General features: G+C 47.7%; 3 protein-coding genes across 3 annotated transcripts; 2 read left to right on the top strand and 1 right to left on the bottom strand.

Annotated features, from left to right (window-relative positions):
• Positions 1–7,775: 7,775 nt before the first annotated feature.
• On the bottom strand, positions 7,776–9,662 carry LOC149367635 (uncharacterized). The gene has a single exon (XM_089575177.1). The coding sequence runs from the start codon at positions 9,660–9,662 to the stop codon at positions 7,776–7,778; it is 1,887 nt and encodes a 628-aa protein (XP_089431303.1).
• A 1,062-nt stretch (positions 9,663–10,724) lies between these two features.
• On the top strand, positions 10,725–11,803 carry LOC149367634 (uncharacterized). Its single transcript, XM_089575164.1, has one exon. The coding sequence runs from the start codon at positions 10,725–10,727 to the stop codon at positions 11,697–11,699; it is 975 nt and encodes a 324-aa protein (XP_089431290.1). The 3' UTR covers positions 11,700–11,803.
• A 531-nt stretch (positions 11,804–12,334) lies between these two features.
• LOC149367633 (uncharacterized) lies at positions 12,335–14,325 on the top strand. The gene has a single exon (XM_089575150.1). It carries the CDS (start codon positions 12,335–12,337, stop codon positions 14,219–14,221), a length of 1,887 nt encoding a protein of 628 aa, XP_089431276.1. The 3' UTR covers positions 14,222–14,325.
• The last annotated feature ends 9,631 nt before the right edge of the window (positions 14,326–23,956 follow it).

Genomic DNA, 23,956 nt, shown 5'->3' with positions numbered 1-23,956 from the left:
GGGCCGCCAGCGGGCTGCCCGAGCGTGGTTAATCGAAGAGGCCCACTGTACCCCGGCATGCGGTGTCTTCTGACACCTATCACATGGTGTGGGCCTGCCTCTCCAACCCGGCTATTCCCCCCATCCCCAACCCAACCCGGGAGGACTGGGAGGCGACCCTGCTCGGCTGCCACGACTTACAGGCCTAACAAGCCTTAGTCGGGCGCGCCCGGGTGGCGGCCACCGCCACTGGGGTCCCGTACTAGGGACCCCCACCTAGTGCTTGTAAGGATAGGTCCCTTACGGGCTGATCCAAACATACCTCCTGTCCCTTCTTAATAAATGTTTTCACCACCACCACCCCGACTTTTACACGACTGTTACGCCGTACTCCTTAAAAACAGAGGCTCCACTTCCCCAACCACCCAGATAGATCTTTTAGGCTGGCCAGCCAGCATAACGAGTGGTGGTCACTGACAACGCGAAAGGGTCTTCCGTAGACGTATGGGCGGAATTTACTGATGGCCCGGAGTAGCACGAAAGTGTACGGCTTGCGGAAGCGATTACTGTACCGGGACCACCGCAAGGCCTACGTTCCTGGCATCGGTGTGTATGTCGGTTGCAGCGGCGCAATCGAAATGTGCGCTGTTAAGGGTTCTGTTATTGTGTTGAAATCTTGGACGAGTTGTCGACAGTAAGATCACAGCCCCAAAAACCGTCGAAGAGTTTTTGTCAGTGGGGTGTGAGCAACTGGTGTGAGCAACTTACCCAATTAGTATCACAGCCAACCCGTGTGACACAAGAATCAGCAAACACACTCGACCTGATATTAACCAATAGCCCCGAAAAACTAACATCTATCAGTTTTCTTCCGGAAATCAGTGACCACAAAGTCATACATGCTCTATTTTCATTTCACTCTACTAAAAAACAGACATCTGAAAAAACAATACGTCTATACGATAAAGGAAACTACAACGCAATAACTGAAGATCTTAGCACTTTTTTTCCCGAATATGAATCCGCATTTCACACTCGCTCAATTCATGAAAACTGGTCAATCTTCAAGAACAAATTAAACAGTCTAACTGATACGTTTGTCCCGACGATTACTTTTCACACTAACCGCAATAAACCCTGGTTTACTCGGCCCTTAAAACGACTAGAAAACAAAAAGAAACGATTTTTTCGCTCCGCCAAACGCATAGACACACCTGCCGCATGGGAAAAATATTACCAAATCGAAAAATTATACTTACATTCCGTTCGTGATGCCAAGCACTCATTTTATCACCACGACTTACCAAACCTACTAATAAGCAACCCAAAGCAATTTTGGCAGGTCCTAAATCCTACGCACCGTTCCCATATTACGTTAACGAATGACTTGAATGAACCTGTTGCTGATAACAACTGTGCAGACGTTTTTAACAATGCATTCGCAACTGTCTTCACCACCGAGTTTGACGCGCCTCCACACTTATCATCCTTTAACTTGGAATCCTTCATGCCGGCTATCGCCTTTAGCGAACAAGGCATCTCATCCATAATTCATAATATGAAACTGTCGTCTGCAGCTGGTACAGACCTAATTAATTCAAAACTTTTGAAGAACGTGAACACTATTTGCGCAGCCTATTTATGTCTTATTTTTTCACAGTCACTGTCTTCAGGAATCATTCCAGCTGACTGGAAACAGGGCAAGGTCGTTCCAGTCTACAAATCGGGTAACAGAGACTCACCTTTGAATTACCGCCCCATTTCCTTAACTAGCGTACCGTGTAAAATAATGGAGCACGTCATATACTCACAAATCATGAACTTCCTTGACGCAAACGAATTTTTCCATCCTTCACAACACGGATTTCGCAAGGGCCTCTCATGCGAAACCCAACTAGCACTCTTCCTTCATGACTTACATGCTAATCTCGACCGTAACATGCAGACCGACGCTATTTTTCTAGATTTTGCGAAAGCCTTTGACAAGGTCCCTCACCGCCGACTATTACTAAAACTTTCGCAGCTCAACCTACACGCTAATATTTTAAAATGGATTGAAGAATTTCTAACTAATCGTTCGCAGTCTGTCTATGTTAACGGCCACCTGTCTAAGTCCGTCCCAGTAACATCCGGTGTCCCACAAGGATCTGTCCTTGGTCCCCTTTTATTCTTAATATATATTAACGACTTGCCCATGCATGTTTCCAGCAGCATTAGAATGTTCGCCGATGATTGTGTCATTTACCGTACCATTAACAATCGCGATGATCAACACACCCTTCAGGCAGATCTTAACAGTGTATTAAATTGGTGCAATAATTGGTTGATGTCCCTTAATCCTACTAAATGCAAACTCATGTCTTTTTCTCGTCGTCGTAACCCTTATCGTTTTTATTACTCTGTTTCTGATACACCGATTGAGCTAACAGAATCGTATAAATATCTGGGAATCACCGTCTCTCCTGATCTCTCATGGCGCGCTCATATCAGTAACATCATTTCAGCATCAAATAAAACACTAGGTTTCCTGAAGCGTCACCTCCGTCTTGCCCCACCTGAGGTAAAGCTGCTCGCGTACAAATCATTGGTAAGACCAAAATTAGAATATGCATCTGCCATCTGGAACCCACATCAAGTATATCTAATCACTGCATTGGAATCTGTTCAAAATCGTGCCGTCCGGTTCATTCATTCCTCATACTCGTACGACACCAGTGTTTCAACTTTGAAAGTGAAATCCGGATTGCCACTCCTTTCATTTCGTCGCCGCATCGCTAGCCTCGCTCTTTTTCACAGGTTTTTTTATTCTTCCCTGAATCAAGCACCGTACATCACAGCCGCAGCACGCATATCTCACCGCACCAGTCATCCACTGCAAGTTGCACGCCCATCGTCGCACACTACTACTTTTTCTGCATCGCTCTTTTCGCGGACAGCTTCAGACTGGAACGGCCTTCCCTATGACATCGTCGTCATCGCTTCGCCATCTGTTTTTCAAGCGCGTGTAACAAATCATCTTCAATGTTAATCATTGCTGTTTTTTTTTCACATTTTCAAGTGTATTCCCACCCCTTATGTAACACCCCCTGAAAAGGGGGCCTTTAAGGAATAAAACTGAAACTGAAACTGAAGCAGCGGCTTTGTCGAGGTCTGGGAGAATAAGGTTCAACAAGGGGAAGCTTTGGGCCAGTTGGTCTGACATGTTGGAGACGAGGAATAACCGTGAACTTGGACGAGACTGAAGAACGAGAACCGCTCGTCCTCGCTCGTCCTGTCCTCTTCTCGTTCTTCAATCTCGTCTAAGTTCGCGGTTATTCCTCCTCTCAGGGAGAACACCGCGCGCGCTGACAACGTGCCTGAGGAAGCGAAGCTCCTGAAAACCAAAATAACATTTTTTCAGGCTTGATCATAAGGTGCGCACAATAGAGCGCCCGGAGCACTGTGTGCAGCCGCTCCAAGTGTTGCTCGAAGGTGGGCGAGAAAGTGACTTCATCCTCCAGGTATACCCGGCACGTCTTCCACTTGAGCCCAGATAATTAAGAGTGTCCATCATGCGTTGGAAAGTAGCCGGCGCTGAGCAAAGACCAAACGGGAGCACCTTAAATTCGTATAGACCACCAGGCGTCACAAAAGCAGTTTCCTCGCGGTCTCGCTCGCCCACCTCTATTTGCCAGTAGCCGCTTTTGAGATTTAGATCTCAAAAGAACCTAGCATCACGTAGTCTGTCGAGTGCATCAGCTGTCTCGGGGAGCGGGTAAACGGCCTTTTTGTTCACGTTGTTTAGCTTGCGGTAATCGACCCAAAACCTCAATCAAGGTGTTGTCTTTCTTTTCGTCCACTTGCTTTTTAATGTCTTCGTGTTCCGTCGAGGAAACGCAGTAGGCTCTGGCATACTGGTGGTGTGGTCTCGTCGGTGATGCAGAAGGACTTTAGTCTGGGCTAGTTGTTGTAACATACTATAAACAACCAACTAGTGGACACGCAGAAAGGAATACACACACACAAGGCTGAAGTTGGTAATGATGCTGTGCATTGAGACACCCGTACGACCGAGCCTAGAGCTTGTTGCAAAACAACCCGCGAAGTCGGTTAGAAGCGCCGAGAGAAGTCTTCTACCCAGGCGCCAAGTCCGGATTGATTCTGACGGACGGAAGGGCAGGGCATGGGCCTGGCCTTGAGGGCTTGTCTCCAGGGCGCACACGTGAGGCAACACGGCGAAGTCACGCAGGCAGGCGACGGCCGTGCCCGTGAAAGACATGAGAGCACAAATTTCAGTCTCTCTCTCTCCTTTCCACAAAACAAGGGTCCCATATGTAGCACATAAAATATACTGTCATTTCTACTGGATCAGTGGGTATTTGATTTCAGAGAAAGAGAACTAAATATTATTTAAAGTGACGAGGCTGTTCTTGACATTTCCACAACCATAATCTCACAGTTACTTCTGCGATAGGACAGTCTTAGAAGTTGTATTCTATTTACAGACTATGCGATGCAGGTGAACCAACTCTGCAATTTTAAATGCAAGGCTAATCTTGCCGGCCCCTTAACAACATCACTACTGCCACAACATCTACATGTCCTTGACAAGAAGTGAAATGTTCATGTACGTTACTCTCTTAAGGTAAATGGTACAATTTTTTTTCCTTCAAAAAAGTACACTGCTTGAATTATCAATTACCCTAACAAATAAAATTGTAAGACTTCCTAATAATTGGCAAGGTGTGTTGCTGGGCGAGTTGGTTGGGGAACATCTTGAGAACAAACAGCGCTTACAGACAAAGGACCAGAACAAGAAGGACACACAACTGCGCAGTTGTGTGTCCTTCTTGTTCTGGTCCTTTGTCTGTAAGCGCTGTTTGTTCTCCTAATAATTGCTATGCAGTGGCCTAGACATTTGGGCATGCGCCTGGCACGTGGACGGTGCTGGGTTCAATCCCCAGTGTTGCTGGGTAGGTGCCAGCATTCTGCAGGCCTTGCGTTTAGCTTTTGTGGCATAAAATGTTTTGTAAAAGAATTTTTGACGAGACAATTTCTTCAACAGGCCGGTTATCTAATAACTTAAATCTGCTTGGTGCAATAAAGCAAAATTGTGGCCCTTTTTTCAATGTTTTCAGGCAGGAAAACTTCTGTTCTTTTGTCTCGGGAGTACAATTCAAGCTAGCCTACCCGAAATCAAATGTACAGAGAATTCCGTTTTTATGTGCGGGAATTTAAAAAATTCCTGTGAGCAAACTACTGGCCTAATCGGGAGCAAACTTCGCTCACGGGGTAGCATATTATGGTCTACGTTATTTGAGATGTAATTAAACGTCGGTACTTGCCGCATTTCCTGAAATTAAGAAGAAACTGCTGTCAACTGCGAGAAAAGCTGTCGCAGACGAGAGCTATACGCGAGCCGAGCAGCTGGTTTGACGCGTCTGCCTCGCCTTCCGGCAGATGGCGTGCCCTGTCAAACCAGCTGTTCGGCTCGTGTATAGCTCTCGTCTGCGACAGCTTTTCTCGCAGTTGACAGCAGTTTCTTCTTAATTTCAGGAAATGCAGGCAAGTACCGACGTTTAATTACATCTCAAATAACGTAGACCATAATATGCTACCCCGTGAGCGAAGTTTGCTCCCGATTAGGCCAGTAGTTTGCTCACAGGAATTTTTTAAATTCCCGCACATAAAAACGGAATTCTCTGTACATGCTGCAAAAGAATGTCGTACGTTGCTTAGTTAATGTTGGTTTACCTTACAGATAGCAAAGCTGTCAAATATAAAAAATCTATTTCTCACTGTGACCATATATCTTGCTACAACTGTCGCCCTTCAAGCCAACCTCGGCACAATATATAAATTTTGAAAACAAGTATATTGGAACCTTTGCTTCAGCCTTACAGAACTTGGCTGACAAATGATACATCATGCAGCCCCATGATTAATAAAGAAACTAACTTCTACAGGTTTATCAATACAAAAACCTAGTCTCTGAACACTACAAGAATATTTTCTGTAAGTGTCTTTGTATTTCCCCTGTGTTATTATGTGATATATGCGCTTCAGTTCGCATATGTCCTTTGGAGGGGAAAAATCCTATGCGTGTCAGTGAACATTCGTGAACGTTACCATAGGTGGTCGCACTTGAAACTTTTATTCCTCTCTTCTGCTCCGTGCTGTGTAGGTAATTTTTTTCTTTTCCCTTTACTGCTTGCACTTGCTGTATGCCCTCCTCATATCACAGTGATGCAACGAAATCTAAGTCGACTTAATAGTCCTACCATAACGTAACACGTCAGATACAATGGCGTAGTAGTCTTATAAACTAATACTGCTCTTGCTGCCAATACTGGCAAGCATCAGGCTGATACAGAGTTCTGGTACAATTTTCATATAACATTAAGGCATTCTGACAAGTGTACTAAACAATGTGAAATATTTAGACTTTTTTGTAAGCGCAGCATTCACAGTGTCTTTAGAGTATTCTCAAAATTGTGCTTAATATATATGTAGTCTTAAAGGGCAACTGCACCACTTTTTGAGAATTGCACGCTATTCAAGGATATAAATATATATGAGCTGTAGGTAAAGCATGCCAAGAGTTTTGGCACTAGCCTTTAAACCAGGGACGTATTCGAAGATTAAATTTTAGACTTCTCAAAATACCGAAGGAATGCAGAGAAGGTTGGTGTGATGTCACGAAGGGAAGATTTCAAATTTCCGCTGTGGTCGACCACACCCTGCCGTGCCTCGTTGGATGCTGTATAACAACGGTAGACGACCTTTGCCTTTGATGACGTTGGATTTTTTATTGCGAAAGCAATACTAGTTGCACTTTCAGCCGGTCGCGTAGCGAGGCCGGTAGCTACCAATGACCTTTAGCATGACCCCCTGCTGTGACGTCATGCCATCTGCCGCAAAAACCAGAGGCCCAACTCGCGCCGTCGCGAAGCGAGGCCGCAGCTATCAAGCGCGGCCTAACTCTTGCTCCTGCCACGCGCGGCGCGCTTAGCGGTCTGACGTCACAGCTGCAAGAGCGGGGCTCCAACTTGCGCCGTCGCGTAGCGAGGCCGCAGATACCAAGCGCGGCCTAACTCCCGCTCCTGCCGCGCGCGGCGCGCTTAGCGGTCTGACATCATGCCATCTGCCGCAAAACCGGGCGCGCAGCGCGCCGGCGGCCAGACGTGTCAATGCCGCCTACCGCGAAGGCATCGCGCTGAACGGGTGGTGGCGTTCCTCCCTTCCTGTACGGTGCGGTTCGGGTGTCCACCGAGATGACAGAGAATTACTGCGCAATTTCCTTTCCTCGAAAACCCTCGCGTTCAAAGGGCAAGGCATCGCGCCGAACGGGTGGTGGCGTTCCGTGGACTAACTGGCAGCGCTACAACACGCTGTCGCGTTCCGCTCCTAAAGGCGAACCTTAAGCGTCATTAACTAACTTTGATAACATAACCCTTACAAAGAGCACCACCAAGACACACCACCAGCCAACCTAGGCGCAGCCAGGGGAAATTGCTTTCGCAATTACCGGGCTTAACCAAGCTAAGGCTCAGCCAATTTTTTTTTTTAAACAAGCCTTTATGCATTGAAAATGTACCGGTACCTTCGATGACATCATGATGCCCCCCCCCCCCCCCGCTTGGCGCTATGCACTGTGAAGAAGCTTAAAGGGCGTCGGGATTTCAGACACCATTTACATCACCGTTTCAAGAAGAAGAAGGCAGAACACCGACCAAAAAACAATGAACACTTTAAACGACGTTTCGGCTCCCACACGGGAGCCTTGTTCACAAAAAGGTACAGACGTGAAAGGCTGGCTATTTATGCTTTAAAATGTGCCCTAGGCAGCGGGCGTATGCACTATGAAGTGCCCCGTCAGTGCGATTAAGAGTGTGGTCGGTTGTCTGAATGATTAATGATTCCAGATATAGGCGGCTTTTGAGATTCTTTTCGGTTTTTAAAATGCGCGCATTGCTCCAATCTATGTCATGCTGCCTGCTTTCGGAATGTTCGGCGAGTGCATTTGACGAAGCTTTCTTGTTTTCAACATCATACTGGTGTTGTTTCAATCTTTTAACAAAGTTTCCACTTTCACCCACATACACATGGTGACAGTCTCTACACGGTATACTGTACACTACGCCCGGAAACTTTTCCTTTGGCAGGCAGTCTTTCACGTTCACGAGAGTTTGCCGCAACTTCTTCGCCGGCACATGTGACACCTCGACGTCGTAAGAACGCAGGATGCGCGCCAAGGTTTCGCTGATCCCGGGCACATATGGCACAGGTGCACGTTTTTTGACGGCTGGGCCACTGTCAGATCGGGGGGGTCGCAACAGTTTGCGTTCCACAGCGTTGACGAAAGGCAACGGGTAGCCACATTCGGAGAGGTCCTTGCGAACTCTTTGACGGTCGGCTTTGGCGTCCTCTGGCTCTGTGCAGATGCGGTCTGCTCGACGAAAAAGCGAGGCAACCACTGATCTCTTGTGAGAGGCTGGGTGAAGGGAGTTAAAGTGAAGATAGCGGCCAGTATGAGTGCTCTTTCTGTACACTTTGAATGAGAGTGCGGTTTGGCTTCGTTTCACTAAGATGTCCAAAAATGGAAGCTGTCCATTCTCTTCTTGTTCGACTGTGAACTGGATGGCTCCTTCGATGCTGTTAAGATGCGCTGTGAAATCAAGTAAAGCATCCTTCTTGATAATAGAAAAACAGTCATCGACGTACCGCACAAAAATCTTTGGTTGTGGGCTGAATGAATCTAGTGCGTGGCTTTCCAGCCATTCCATTGTTAGGTTTGCAGCGGTAACAGAAACTGAAGCGCCCATGGCTGTGCCGTGAACTTGTTTGTAAAACACATGGTCGAAAGTAAAATAAGTGTTACTGAGGCAGAAATGCAGGAGTCGCCTGAGATCCGGTACATCGATTGGCGACCTGCCAGGCAAAGTGGCATCAGATTCCAGGGCTGCCGCGCAAACCTCGACTGCTAAGTCAATTGGAACGCTCGTGAAGAGCGACTTGACATCAAAAGAGACCATCATGTCACAGTCGTCAAGACGCACATTTCGAACTTTTTCTATAAAGTCAGCAGAATGACGCACATTGGTGGGGGTTCTTCCGACGAGCGGAGCAAGTATGCGATGCAGGAAGCCAGAGAGCTTGTAGAGGGGTGAACGGGTGAAATCTACGATAGGCCTCATTGGAACATCGGTTTTGTGTATCTTAGGAAGGCCATACAACGCCGGAGCTGAGCCATTGTGACATAGTAGCGCGAAGCAGAGGGACTTGTGCTGGGGTGGCACCACTCGAAAGACGTCCGATAGAAGCTTTTGCAACTGTGTCTGTATCTTTGCCGTTGGGTCCTTCTTGAGACGCACGTAAGTGCTCTGGTCATTCATCAGGGCCAGCATTTTGCTCTTGTAGTCGACCTTGTCGAGAAGAACAGTGGAATTTCCTTTGTCAGCTGGTAGAATGACCAAATCTACATTAGCCTGGAGTTGCTTGATTGCGTTGCGCTGAGCTGAAGAGAGTGTCGAGGAGGCCTGAAGCGGACGCAACCTCGAAAGAGCGCCGATCGCGCGAGTACGGGCTTCTTCGCGGCGGAATGGTTCCACCTTGCTGATTGCATTCTCCACCGCGCATACAATTTTTCTTTTGTCTGGCGCCGGCGCCACATTGAAGTTTAGGCCCAAGTTAAGTACGGACATTTCAGCCGGATTAGGCTTATACGAGGACAGGTTGTGAACTGTTGACAAAGTGACGTTGCTGCTTGCAGGCCTATCCTGATGTGCAAGCCTGTTGAGTTTGTTTTCGTGAGACTGTTCTGCTCTGGCTGCAGTTAATTTGGCCTGAAAATTGGCGTGTAGCTGCACGCTTGGGAAAACTGCTGAGTACTGGTGCTCTAGCTGGCGTCGTGCAAAGAAAGCTTCGTTTTCTAGTTTCCTAATTGTTTGTTTGCAATCTAAAATTCTTGCCTGTAATAGAAGTCGTTCAGCCTTGGCGACCACACTGTAGCCGAAACTTGTTGCAACGGGCCTGCTGAGGCGGAGGGACCGAGGAATGAGACCAAGGGTCTTGCATGTCATGTTGAAGTTCAAGTGACCTTTGAATGATGCCACTCGAGTAGTCACGGAAGTAAATCGACGGATTTCGGTGATTGCTCTTTGGCCATACGACCGGCGTAAGTTGATGAAGTCGAGGGTTGGACGGAAACCCGTCTGGTCGGGGGTGTACATGAAGAAGAAGGCAGAACACCGACCAAAAAACAATGAACACTTTAAACGACGTTTCGGCTCCCACACGGGAGCCTTGTTCACAAAAAGGTACAGACGTGAAAGGCTGGCTATTTATGCTTTAAAATGTGCCCTAGGCAGCGGGCGTATGCACTATGAAGTGCCCCGTCAGTGCGATTAAGAGTGTGGTCGGTTGTCTGAATGATTAATGATTCCAGATATAGGCGGCTTTTGAGATTCTTTTCGGTTTTTAAAATGCGCGCATTGCTCCAATCTATGTCATGCTGCCTGCTTTCGGAATGTTCGGCGAGTGCATTTGACGAAGCTTTCTTGTTTTCAACATCATACTGGTGTTGTTTCAATCTTTTAACAAAGTTTCCACTTTCACCCACATACACATGGTGACAGTCTCTACACGGTATACTGTACACTACGCCCGGAAACTTTTCCTTTGGCAGGCAGTCTTTCACGTTCACGAGAGTTTGCCGCAACTTCTTCGCCGGCATATGTGACACCTCGACGTCGTAAGAACGCAGGATGCGCGCCAAGGTTTCGCTGATCCCGGGCACATATTCATTCAGCCCACAACCAAAGATTTTTGTGCGGTACGTCGATGACTGTTTTTCTATTATCAAGAAGGATGCTTTACTTGATTTCACAGCGCATCTTAACAGCATCGAAGGAGCCATCCAGTTCACAGTCGAACAAGAAGAGAATGGACAGCTTCCATTTTTGGACATCTTAGTGAAACGAAGCCAAACCGCACTCTCATTCAAAGTGTACAGAAAGAGCACTCATACTGGCCGCTATCTTCACTTTAACTCCCTTCACCCAGCCTCTCACAAGAGATCAGTGGTTGCCTCGCTTTTTCGTCGAGCAGACCGCATCTGCACAGAGCCAGAGGACGCCAAAGCCGACCGTCAAAGAGTTCGCAAGGACCTCTCCGAATGTGGCTACCCGTTGCCTTTCGTCAACGCTGTGGAACGCAAACTGTTGCGACCCCCCCGATCTGACAGTGGCCCAGCCGTCAAAAAACGTGCACCTGTGCCATATGTGCCCGGGATCAGCGAAACCTTGGCGCGCATCCTGCGTTCTTACGACGTCGAGGTGTCACATGTGCCGGCGAAGAAGTTGCGGCAAACTCTCGTGAACGTGAAAGACTGCCTGCCAAAGGAAAAGTTTCCGGGCGTAGTGTACAGTATACCGTGTAGAGACTGTCACCATGTGTATGTGGGTGAAAGTGGAAACTTTGTTAAAAGATTGAAACAACACCAGTATGATGTTGAAAACAAGAAAGCTTCGTCAAATGCACTCGCCGAACATTCCGAAAGCAGGCAGCATGACATAGATTGGAGCAATGCGCGCATTTTAAAAACCGAAAAGAATCTCAAAAGCCGCCTATATCTGGAATCATTAATCATTCAGACAACCGACCACACTCTTAATCGCACTGACGGGGCACTTCATAGTGCATACGCCCGCTGCCTAGGGCACATTTTAAAGCATAAATAGCCAGCCTTTCACGTCTGTACCTTTTTGTGAACAAGGCTCCCGTGTGGGAGCCGAAACGTCGTTTAAAGTGTTCATTGTTTTTTGGTCGGTGTTCTGCCTTCTTCTTCATGTACACCCCCGACCAGACGGGTTTCCGTCCAACCCTCGACTTCATCAACTTACGCCGGTCGTATGGCCAAAGAGCAATCACCGAAATCCGTCGATTTACTTCCGTGACTACTCGAGTGGCATCATTCAAAGGTCACTTGAACTTCAACATGACATGCAAGACCCTTGGTCTCATTCCTCGGTCCCTCCGCCTCAGCAGGCCCGTTGCAACAAGTTTCGGCTACAGTGTGGTCGCCAAGGCTGAACGACTTCTATTACAGGCAAGAATTTTAGATTGCAAACAAACAATTAGGAAACTAGAAAACGAAGCTTTCTTTGCACGACGCCAGCTAGAGCACCAGTACTCAGCAGTTTTCCCAAGCGTGCAGCTACACGCCAATTTTCAGGCCAAATTAACTGCAGCCAGAGCAGAACAGTCTCACGAAAACAAACTCAACAGGCTTGCACATCAGGATAGGCCTGCAAGCAGCAACGTCACTTTGTCAACAGTTCACAACCTGTCCTCGTATAAGCCTAATCCGGCTGAAATGTCCGTACTTAACTTGGGCCTAAACTTCAATGTGGCGCCGGCGCCAGACAAAAGAAAAATTGTATGCGCGGTGGAGAATGCAATCAGCAAGGTGGAACCATTCCGCCGCGAAGAAGCCCGTACTCGCGCGATCGGCGCTCTTTCGAGGTTGCGTCCGCTTCAGGCCTCCTCGACACTCTCTTCAGCTCAGCGCAACGCAATCAAGCAACTCCAGGCTAATGTAGATTTGGTCATTCTACCAGCTGACAAAGGAAATTCCACTGTTCTTCTCGACAAGGTCGACTACAAGAGCAAAATGCTGGCCCTGATGAATGACCAGAGCACTTACGTGCGTCTCAAGAAGGACCCAACGGCAAAGATACAGACACAGTTGCAAAAGCTTCTATCGGACGTCTTTCGAGTGGTGCCACCCCAGCACAAGTCCCTCTGCTTCGCGCTACTATGTCACAATGGCTCAGCTCCGGCGTTGTATGGCCTTCCTAAGATACACAAAACCGATGTTCCAATGAGGCCTATCGTAGATTTCACCCGTTCACCCCTCTACAAGCTCTCTGGCTTCCTGCATCGCATACTTGCTCCGCTCGTCGGAAGAACCCCCACCAATGTGCGTCATTCTGCTGACTTTATAGAAAAAGTTCGAAATGTGCGTCTTGACGACTGTGACATGATGGTCTCTTTTGATGTCAAGTCGCTCTTCACGAGCGTTCCAATTGACTTAGCAGTCGAGGTTTGCGCGGCAGCCCTGGAATCTGATGCCACTTTGCCTGGCAGGTCGCCAATCGATGTACCGGATCTCAGGCGACTCCTGCATTTCTGCCTCAGTAACACTTATTTTACTTTCGACCATGTGTTTTACAAACAAGTTCACGGCACAGCCATGGGCGCTTCAGTTTCTGTTACCGCTGCAAACCTAACAATGGAATGGCTGGAAAGCCACGCACTAGATTCATTCAGCCCACAACCAAAGATTTTTGTGCGGTACGTCGATGACTGTTTTTCTATTATCAAGAAGGATGCTTTACTTGATTTCACAGCGCATCTTAACAGCATCGAAGGAGCCATCCAGTTCACAGTCGAACAAGAAGAGAATGGACAGCTTCCATTTTTGGACATCTTAGTGAAACGAAGCCAAACCGCACTCTCATTCAAAGTGTACAGAAAGAGCACTCATACTGGCCGCTATCTTCACTTTAACTCCCTTCACCCAGCCTCTCACAAGAGATCAGTGGTTGCCTCGCTTTTTCGTCGAGCAGACCGCATCTGCACAGAGCCAGAGGACGCCAAAGCCGACCGTCAAAGAGTTCGCAAGGACCTCTCCGAATGTGGCTACCCGTTGCCTTTCGTCAACGCTGTGGAACGCAAACTGTTGCGACCCCCCCGATCTGACAGTGGCCCAGCCGTCAAAAAACGTGCACCTGTGCCATATGTGCCCGGGATCAGCGAAACCTTGGCGCGCATCCTGCGTTCTTACGACGTCGAGGTGTCACATGTGCCGGCGAAGAAGTTGCGGCAAACTCTCGTGAACGTGAAAGACTGCCTGCCAAAGGAAAAGTTTCCGGGCGTAGTGTACAGTATACCGTGTAGAGACTGTCACCATGTGTATGTGGGTGAAAGTGGAAACTTTGTTAAAAGATTGAAACAACACCAGTATGATGTTGAAAACAAGAAAGCTTCGTCAAATGCACTCGCCGAACATTCCGAAAGCAGGCAGCATGACATAGATTGGAGCAATGCGCGCATTTTAAAAACCGAAAAGAATCTCAAAAGCCGCCTATATCTGGAATCATTAATCATTCAGACAACCGACCACACTCTTAATCGCACTGACGGGGCACTTCATAGTGCATACGCCCGCTGCCTAGGGCACATTTTAAAGCATAAATAGCCAGCCTTTCACGTCTGTACCTTTTTGTGAACAAGGCTCCCGTGTGGGAGCCGAAACGTCGTTTAAAGTGTTCATTGTTTTTTGGTCGGTGTTCTGCCTTCTTCTTCATGTACACCCCCGACCAGACGGGTTTCCGTCCAACCCTCGACTTCATCACCGTTTCAAATGTTAGCCCAAAAGGACTTTGCATGCTTTACCTTCAAGTTTCATACATTCGACCCCTTTAAGCTCGTCGATTCCTGGAACCTATGCAGTTGCCCTTCAAATGTCAAATTTGGCTATAGTTATGAAACATGTTATACGAGGTCTGTTAGAAGAGTATCCGACCTTTTGCCGAAGAAAAAAAACTGGCATAACTGGAGCTTTGGAAACCTAATCATCTTCAAAGCAGGCTTCTTGGGGCTCCACATAGTTCTTCCAGTGGTGCTGCCATTGTTGGAAGTACCGCAGCCGGTTTGCCTTCTTTTGACAATCTTTTTAAACAAATTCTAGTACTGAAATATTTTTGGAATAGCGCATACAGACACATAAATACGAAACCGGTACCGTTGAGACATGTTCCTCGCTATCATAAACCGAGAGTGCGCACTCACTACGGCAAAGCAACTAGAAAATATTACGTGCCAGCTATCTTCAACGAATTACCGGATGATTTATTTTCTTTAACCACCCGCAAAAAACTGCGTGTTGCTGTTCAAGCGTTAGAGAATCTTTAACATGTACTAAAATCTTATCAGTGCTTTTTCATTCTTTCCGTGCCAAAATTTTTGTGTTCTTCATGTTTACGTCTTTTAATTTTCTTTTGCCTCTGATGGAGCTCTGATGTAGCGCGAAGATTGCCGCGGCTGCCGGTTGTCGCCGCACAAGCCCACTTGTGGCTTCGGCGCTTCCGTTTCTTTGTTTGTTCAGATTATGCTGAATAAAGATTATTATTATTATTATTATTATTATTATTATTATTATTATTATTATTATTATTATTATTATTATTATTATTCCGAAAAGGCCCTTTTCGGAATGGAGTTTAGCTCAGCTGTCGTTGCAGCCATAATGTCCTCTCTTGTCTGAAATCGCGCTCCTTCCAATGGCCTCTTGATTTTGGGAAACAGCCAGAAGTCACAGGAGGCCATATCAGGAGAGTAAGTAGTCTGTTGAACTACACCAGTCTGGTTTTTCGCGAAAAAAGTGTGAATTTAGTGCGAGGAATGTGCAGGAGCATTGTCGTGATGGATGCGCCAATTTCCTGTTGACCTCAACTTCGGCCTCTTGCGCCGCACAGCACCACGCAGGCGACGGAGGACATCCCTGTAGTATTCTTTTAGTCAATGTTTACTTTGTGGGGTGCGTACGCGTGGTGTGCCACACAGAGGGAGTCAAAGAAAGCAGTCAGCATCACTCTGACATTGCTGCGCACTTGGCGGGCCTTCTTTGGTCTTGGTGACGTGGAATGCTGCCATTGTGACGACTGGGATTTGGTTTTCGGGTCGTACCTGTACACCCAAGACTCGTCACCAGCGATTATGGTGTTGATGAAGGCGGGGTCACTGTTTGTGGAATCCAGCATATCCTGTGAGACTTCAACACGAATCTGCTTTTGCTCCACCGTGAGCAGCTTCGGCGCGAATTTCGCCGCATCTTTCTCCATGGCCAAATTTTCGGTGATAATGGAATGTTCAGAAAAATTGGTGATGTCCACCTCTTCCACAATTTCTCGAATAGTCACACGATGGTCCCGCGTCACCACAGCGTTCACTTCGGTAACGACCTGGTCATTTCGGCATGTTGATGGCCGACCGGAGCGTGGCTCTCTGTGCACCGATGTGCGGCCGTCTTTATAGCAATTGTACCACTGCTTAATCTGTGTCCTGCTCATAGCATTGTCACCGAAAGCCGTCTGAATATTCCGAATGGTTTCCACTTGGCTGTCGCCTAGTTTCTGGCAAAATTTGATGCAGAAGCGCTGCTCCTGTCGCTCCGCCATTTTCCTTGCAATAAAAAACGACGAGAGCACTGCGCACTGCCTCACTCAAACGCTGCGTGCCAGTGACTCACGCTATCGGCAGGCGAGAAAAAATTTGTGCATGCGCACGAAGGCTCAAGGTAGCCTGGTGCAAGCGTGCTTGTTTCAAATCCATCAGGTGTTCGTAAAAAAAAATAAAGTCGGATACTTTTCTAACAGACCTCGTATTTATGCCATTAGAATGTTGATGCTTGCAATCGCCTGCTATCTCAGAGCCTCCGTTGCTAATCAGTAAAGCTAGTTCGAGGAAGCATGCCTTTTCTAGGCACATAACTTCTATCCTTGGAAGCATTTGAATCGTTCGGCGAACTCGGTTCATTGGAAGGAGAAGTCCTCTCTAATATCCCTCCTATTAACCATGTCCTCCCGCTCTAGATGCGGCTACCTTATCCCTGCAATCTTTCTAACCTCGCCTGCCCACCTGACTCTATGCAACGCCTGTCTTACCTCGGAATCCGTTCCTTTAGTATAGTGGATCATCAGTTATCCGTGCTCCACATTACTTGCTATGCACATTTCCTTGATTTCAGCTAGCATTTCCTTAACTCCCACTTTCTCACTAACCCATTGGGATCTCTTCATACACTTTACCGTTACTCCTGTCGTTTTACTTTCCATGCATTACTGCACTGTCCTCAATTCAAATTCCACCCCCTTTGTCACTCTCAGAAAGGGCTCAATTCAGAATATTAGCCAAAAGCGCTTCGGTACTCATCTCAATAAAAATGCGACTCCCTGTTCCAGTTCATTATTCTGTACATATCAACACATCACAAAAGGCACATTTTTGAAGACTGTGTCATGTGCCAGTGCATGCTTAAGGAAATTTAACATTTTCTTTGACTTTCGGCCTAATTGTACTGTCTTTCTTTTCCCACACCAAACACGAACAAGATTAAGCTGGATGGTCTCCAGCACAGTTCACACAATATGTTAGAAGGTGGAAGTGATCTGCGCTAAAGGGTGCTGCTGGTTCCAAAATTTCCAAATTGCCAGAACTGCCTCTGTTCACATAAACTCTGCTCAAGGGGTGGATTTATGCCTGGGTGGGGGAGGAAACTCTTTCCCAAGCAAAAAATTTTACCTAGGCAAAACAAACTGAACCTCATTTTTGAGACAAAAAAGGCCCCATAAACACTTGGTCCAAATGGGATTCTCCCCCCAAACCACCTCCTCCAAGATTAACCCATAAGCCAGCCCCTGCTCGGCCCATGCCCATATCCGTAACAACTAATGCCAATAGGGTGCAAAGCTCTCTTCATGCCAGATGTGTTTTTTTTATTTAGGAAGGGGCGTGTGAATAAATTTAGAGATCAGCATTTTATTTTTGTCACATGATATGATTATTTTTTACACAGCGATTACAAAATGGTATTGTGAACTTAGACGTTTTCTTTTTATAAGCATCAACACTTTTTCAGCAGAAAAATTTGCTCCGTGTTAATAGACTAGTGGGTTCTTGGTGTTTCGCTGAAGGTACTGAGTTTCCGTTGTGGGGTTTAATACTGGGAAGATAAATACGTATTCCCCGTTTAACCGCGGCTGACCCAGTTCAAAACCGCCCGGACCCCACCCCGCGGTCGCGAGCGCTACCGAGCGCTCGCCGACCACGGCGGGCCTTGCTCTGCGGGAACAAAGGGACGACACACTGGCTGACACAAACAAGGCATTTATTTCTATAACAACAATAACGCCAGCTAGCAACAAAATACACTGAGGAATCAAGGATGTCCGACTCACCAGCACGGTTACGAGCGAATGTTCGCCCACGGTAGGGCAGAGGGAAAACTCCGAGGCCGGACGGGACGGGCTTGGCGGGAGCAAGTTCCGACCAAGAGGCGCCCGTCGACGAAGAGCGGAGCCGCGAGCGAAACGTCCGCTCGCTTTCCCGGTCCCAGGGAGAAGAGACCCGGCTATCCCCGGCGCGCGCGCAGCAAAACGCCATCCACGGCGCTGGTATCGCTGCGACGCGAGCGCCCTCCCCTGTTAGTTAAAGTGACCCAACTGAGAAGAGTGCCTTGCGGGGGGGGGGGGGGGGGGGGAGCTAACCACAGGGAACTAGTGCGTTGCTGGAAAGCGAACGCACGGGACGAAGGCGTCCCCACATCCCCCCAACCTTAAATAGACCCCCGCGCCTGCCAGTTACATGCTATGGAAGAGTCTCCTGGTCTTCATGCACTTGAGGTAGGTCTTGCAGCGGAGGTCACGCCGACAGCATGCACGCAGTCTTCCGCGGTATTCCGAAGGCGGCGTGAAGGTCTCCGCTGGGACGATTCGCATGGCCCACGGACTACGTGTCCGCAGGCCCGCGAAGAGGAGGGCCGGTTGGAAACTACAGGCCAGGATCCTACAGTAGTCGCCAGGGCAACAGTAGCCGGAGGTGGCTGCTGTCTGGTCTCGCCACGGCTGCCCCGGATGGATACGGCGAACAGGATGCAGGCCGCTCCGTCGCAGCAGGCGGCAGAGAGACGATGTGCACAGGACAGCAAGCCGGAGTGGCTCCACTGGATCTGCAAGATTGCCAAAACACACTCCGCACGCCTTTAACGTAGGTCCCGGGAGGGGAAACGGCGTACACAAGGGTCTCGTGGCTCAATGCTCAACTCGCTAGCAAAACGTGTCGGGCGGCTGTTCAACGCAAAGTTCGAGTGAACAAAGCACTTTCTTGAGTTGAACTAGACTGCTCAGTTCATGCGAGGTTAAAAAAACGGGTGGGCAGCAAAGTGCGCCCCCTCTCAACACCACGGTCCCGTGGTCGTCACTTTTGACATGGTGCAGGCAGCTCTGAAAAGCCTTAGGCCTCGCTACCATTGTGACGGTCGACGACCCCCAACAAAAGAAAGACCCGAAACGGGTTTCGTGCGCGCAGCCGCGAGGAGACATCAGCTTTGTGGGGTGGTCCTACCCCGCTCACTGCACGAAGCAGCTTCTAAGCGGTCGGCGCCCATCGTATCGGACGGTGTCGGAGCGCCCGGTGCCGAGCTGCAATACCAGCGAGCTCGTAGCGGCACCCGTGACCCCAGGCCACCCGGCTCCCGGAGTCGCGACTCCCAGAGTCGAAAAAGAGACAGCGAGAAAATATATACAGAAAGCTCAGACCACCCACGCGGCTTCCGTACTCACTCGCTTCGGGCTCGGCAACTCTGCGGGCGCTAGGCCTCGCGCTCCCTCGATGCGGACCAAGTGGTTCTCGGGCTGAAGCTACTCCAGAAAAGAAAAACTTGACAAACAGAAACGTGCTGAGCATGTCGAAAAGTTAAAACATGCTGCAGCGCAATACACCTCGCACTCAAGAAAGCATGCCGTAGGTCCTAGCGATCAAAATTCACACTAGGCCTAGAACTTGTCAAGTCCGGACAAAGAGCGTTCTTCGAACCGAACAGACAGTCGTCCAATGTTCCAAGAGCAGGCCCCACGTTGGGCTGCCAGATGTGGGGTTTTAATTGGGGAGATAAATACGTTCTCCCCACTTAACCGCGGCTGACCCAGTTCAAAACCACCCGGACCCCACCCCGTTGTCGCGAGCGCTACCGAGCGCTCGCCGACCACGGCGGGCCTTGCTCTGCGGGAACAAAGGGACGACACACTGGCTGACACAAACAATGCATTTATTGCTATAACAACAATAACGCCAGCTAGCAACAAAATACACTGAGGAATCAAGGATGTCCGACTCACCAGCACGGTTACGAGCGAATGTTCGCCCACGGTAGGGCAGAGGGAAAACTCCGAGGCCGGACGGGACGGGTTTGGCGGGAGCAAGTTCCGACCTAGAGGCGCCCGTCGACGAAGAGCGGAGCCGCGAGCGAAACGTCCGCTCGCTTTCCCGGTCCCAGGGAGAAGAGACCCGGCTATCCCTCGCGCGCGCGCAGCAAAGCGCCATCCGTGGCGCTGGTGTCGCTTAGGGTGCCTCGATGCACGCCCGCTGTCCGCTTAGGGTGAGGACAACCTGGTCGTCTGCTAGCGCGACCGCCATTTTCTTGCATCCGCTGGTCGCGATGCGCTCGTTTGCTGCGTGGCGCGCCTAGATAGAGGTGGCCCCGCTTGCATTGAGAGCTTGAATTTGACTTTACCTTTGATAATCATTGCTTTTCTAGTTTAGATGAAAAGTAAGAGTAGAGATTCGGTGATGCATTCGCTATTTCGAGACGATTAGGGAAAGTATAGCGGATATCTTTCTTTGTTTTCCTTTAGGTGATCACGGCGAGCAGCTGCTCGCCGTCGTTGCAATACCGGCGCCACGGAGTTGCTATCATTGCGCTTACGTGTGGATTTAGCGGAAAGAAGGTGAAGTACGCCAAGTGAACAGCTGCATATTCAAGTATGAACGCATGGCATACTTAAGTCCACTTACAGTATTATGCAATGGTGGCAAAATGTGGCATGCATACATTTTGCAAGCAAAACATAAAGACTTAGGCGCACGCAAGAACAATAATTTAATACCTCAATGCACAAATACAATATGTACAAGATGATTAAGAACGACGATTCACTGCAAGCGTAATGCAGCTTATGTGTCTTACGCTTTAATTTCTCTCACGCTTATGTGCATGTACACGAAAAGTTTGCACTTATTACAGCGTCTTTAAGGAGCCCCGTCCTGTCCTCATCTTTCTGTGTCCTGTTTAAACGCTACGTTTGTTCGTTCAGATTATGTCTTTAGGGAAGACAAACACCAGCACATGTTTTGCTTCCGTGACCACCAGCACGTGTGGCTGGGTACTGGCGTATATGGATACGTAGCCGTAGTCTTGTGTAGGTGGCTATCAGCATTTTCCCTATTGCTTCTTTGTGATCTGCACATGTGTTCAGACATGGCCGGTCTACCTTCGCAAAGTATTCTGTGAGCGATTTCAGAGGGACCTCATCCTGTGTATTTTTTTTGTACACCACGCGACAGCGCCTGTGAAGTACTCCTCGTAGTTCATGAGAGTGCGTATCACTTCACTGCTCGGATAAATCAAGTTGCCTCCATCCCTCACATACTCCTTGAGTATTCTCAAAGAGGCATATTCATTACTTGCTGTTCATTACTTGCTGATATTTACACTGGGAGCAAGATACGGACTTTAAGACGCTTTTCAGGGTGAACACTCCAAGGTAGTATAAAATGGAACATTCCGTTGACGCCAGTTCTTCAATGAACAAAATCTCAGAGTCATCTATTTCTTCAGGAAAATTTTCTGAGTACTGCTTCTTTGCTTGAGAAAGGAGGTCGACGAGGTACTGTCGATCATTAAGCCCATAGCTTGTTCGTGGCGTATGTAGAAATCGGCTCACACTAACAAGCCTCAGAGCACATTTTCAACCATATGCCGTCGGCAATGGCTTCCGTAAGCGTACAATCGAAAACAGATTTTTGAGGCAGTCTTGAAGTAGCCTGCTTGTTAGGAAAAACTCGTAGCGTTCATTGCCCAGGAAAACTTCTTAGAGGCGAAGGAAAACTGTCGTGGAAATAAGCAGCCCAGCTTGGTATGGTTTGCACTGAGAGGTGGCGCCCATATTCATCCCTTGTATTGTTTCTGCTGCAATGCGCAAGGTTTTCAGAGCAGCGTAATATTTCTCCATATTTCAGTGGCTTAAAGCTAAAGTGGGATGGCGTGATGACATCAGGGCATACCACTTTGACATCAGATGCAAGAACCATGCTGTCGTTTCGGCAGATGGGTGAAGCAGCCCTTCTTTCACCAAAAATCGGATAGCCGGTTTCAGCCCCTCTGAAGAATTGAAGAGCTACTCCAACATTCATTTTTGTAAAGTGGCCGGAGCTGACATGACCTTCCGATAGGGCAGGGGCTACTTTAAGTTCCCTCTCTGCGTCGTTGTCCACCACTGCCTGGATGTGCTCCAGTTTCACGTTTGGTGACGGGAGGTTGTTCTCGAGCACGGTGGGATCGCTCAGTGCAAAGATTTTCGAGCTTAAAAGTTGCCCTAGTAGATTTTTCAACACATGCGCTGCATCAGCAGTCAACAAAAGCTCTTTCCCGTCCAAGCATGGATGCGGTATTGAGCACACCGCGGTATAATTTCTGTGGCTTGAAAATCCTAATTCTCGCCACATCGCTCGATTTGCTGATCCCATGTCACATGTGACCGCACGGACTCTGAGGGAAATCTGTGTGACTGTGTGAAGAATGCCGTTTTCCGTGTCTAGCGTGGGAGTCGGCGGGACGCTACAAAGGATGGATTTATGTCATTTCCAAAGGATTCGAAATATTAATTCTGCAACGCTTGATGGCTTTTTCTGACAAATATAACATTTTAACTCCGGCTCAGTACGGTTTCCGAAAAAATAAATCAACCGAGTTAGCTTTGCTTGCTCAAAAGGAGCTGATATTACAGAATTATGAAAATAAAAATATCGTGTTAGGCCTCTTTTTAGATTTCACGAAAGCCTTTGATCTCATCAATCACCGCATCCTGCTTAAAAAGATGGAATACTACGGTTTCGCGGCAAAGTTTTTTCTTTAATATCTTCTTACTTACAGCATCGCACACAATTTATCGATATTCATAGACAACGCTCAGCTATTAAAGCAGTAGTTTCGGGTGTCCCTCAGGGGAATATTTTAGGGCCCTTCCTGTTTCTAATTTATGTCAATGAAATTGTTAATATTGACAAATCTGCTAACTATATTATATACGCCGACGACACAAGTGTGTTTTTTTCTGGACAATCAGCATCAATTTAGCCGATCGTGCAAACAGGACACTGGGACATATAAATACTTGGGTGACGGAGAATGATTTAAAGATCAACGTTGCAAAGACAAAAGCAGTGATCTTTCATCCACGTGAAAAAGGTATTTCTATTCCATCCCTTGCAATAAACAACACCACAATTGAAGTGGTTCCCCGTTTTAAAACACTAGGGGTCATTTTTTCGGAAAATATGTCGTGGGACGACCACATTACCTACCTTTCCGGGAAGCTCTCGCGTACGACTGGCTAATTGCGTCGCTACTGTTCATCTTTTCCTACATCAGTTAACGTATTGTTATACAATTCCCTTTTTTCCTCGGTTATGAATTATGGCGCGCTTGTCTGGGGAACCACAACGCTTGATAATATTAATAAACTTTTGCGTTTACAAAAACGTGCTATCCGCATTATTGCAAAAGTCCCTTGTTATTCACACACCCGAATTGTTTAAGAAATTTAACATAATCAGTATAGAGTCTTTATATTCCTATAGACTAATCTGTCACTACAAATCAGAAATAATTAAACACGACAATTCTTTAGCAGTGCTAGCCGCACTTGCTGCGAACTATCCTGTGTATTGTACACGAAATCCGGAAAAATGGAAAGTTGATGTATGCCGCACAAATTACGGGAAACAAATGTTGAAATATCGTCTGCCAGCTATCCTGAACGAACTCTCCGGTGATAACCGAGGCGTCCTCAACAAATCGTTCAGGGATCTACGCATCATGTTTCTGTAACAAAAGAATTGTACGTTGCGATAAAATGAATTTCTTTGTTTTTGTTTGTGAAATAAGCACTGTTACAGAGATGTGCGTTATTTTGTTCTCTTTTCTTCCCTTCACTTTCGTGCCGTGCATTTTTTATACTTAGCCAGCTTTGTGCACTACATTTTTTTCATGATCCGGACACCTAAAGTTTTGTTTGCCTTTCGTTATCTGCGTTTTTCGTTTTTTTTTTTTGCGCGCGCCTTTCTGCCTATTGGGCAGCTGCGTTTTCTGCGTTTT

This window comes from Amblyomma mixtum, chromosome 1, assembly GCF_055824585.1.
Source record: "Amblyomma mixtum isolate Tamu chromosome 1, ASM5582458v1, whole genome shotgun sequence".
In the NCBI taxonomy this organism is placed as follows: Eukaryota; Metazoa; Arthropoda; class Arachnida; order Ixodida; family Ixodidae; genus Amblyomma; species Amblyomma mixtum.
Note: the sequence above shows the minus strand (reverse complement) of the source record. Positions and strands in the feature narration are given on the sequence as shown.

Bases quoted from the DNA above. Each gene is read 5' to 3' on its own strand.
- LOC149367635 (XM_089575177.1), bottom strand. From the start codon at position 9,662: ATGTCCGTACTTAACTTGGGCCTAAACTTCAATGTGGCGCCGGCGCCA.
- LOC149367634 (XM_089575164.1), top strand. From the start codon at position 10,725: ATGCGCGCCAAGGTTTCGCTGATCCCGGGCACATATTCATTCAGCCCA.
- LOC149367633 (XM_089575150.1), top strand. From the start codon at position 12,335: ATGTCCGTACTTAACTTGGGCCTAAACTTCAATGTGGCGCCGGCGCCA.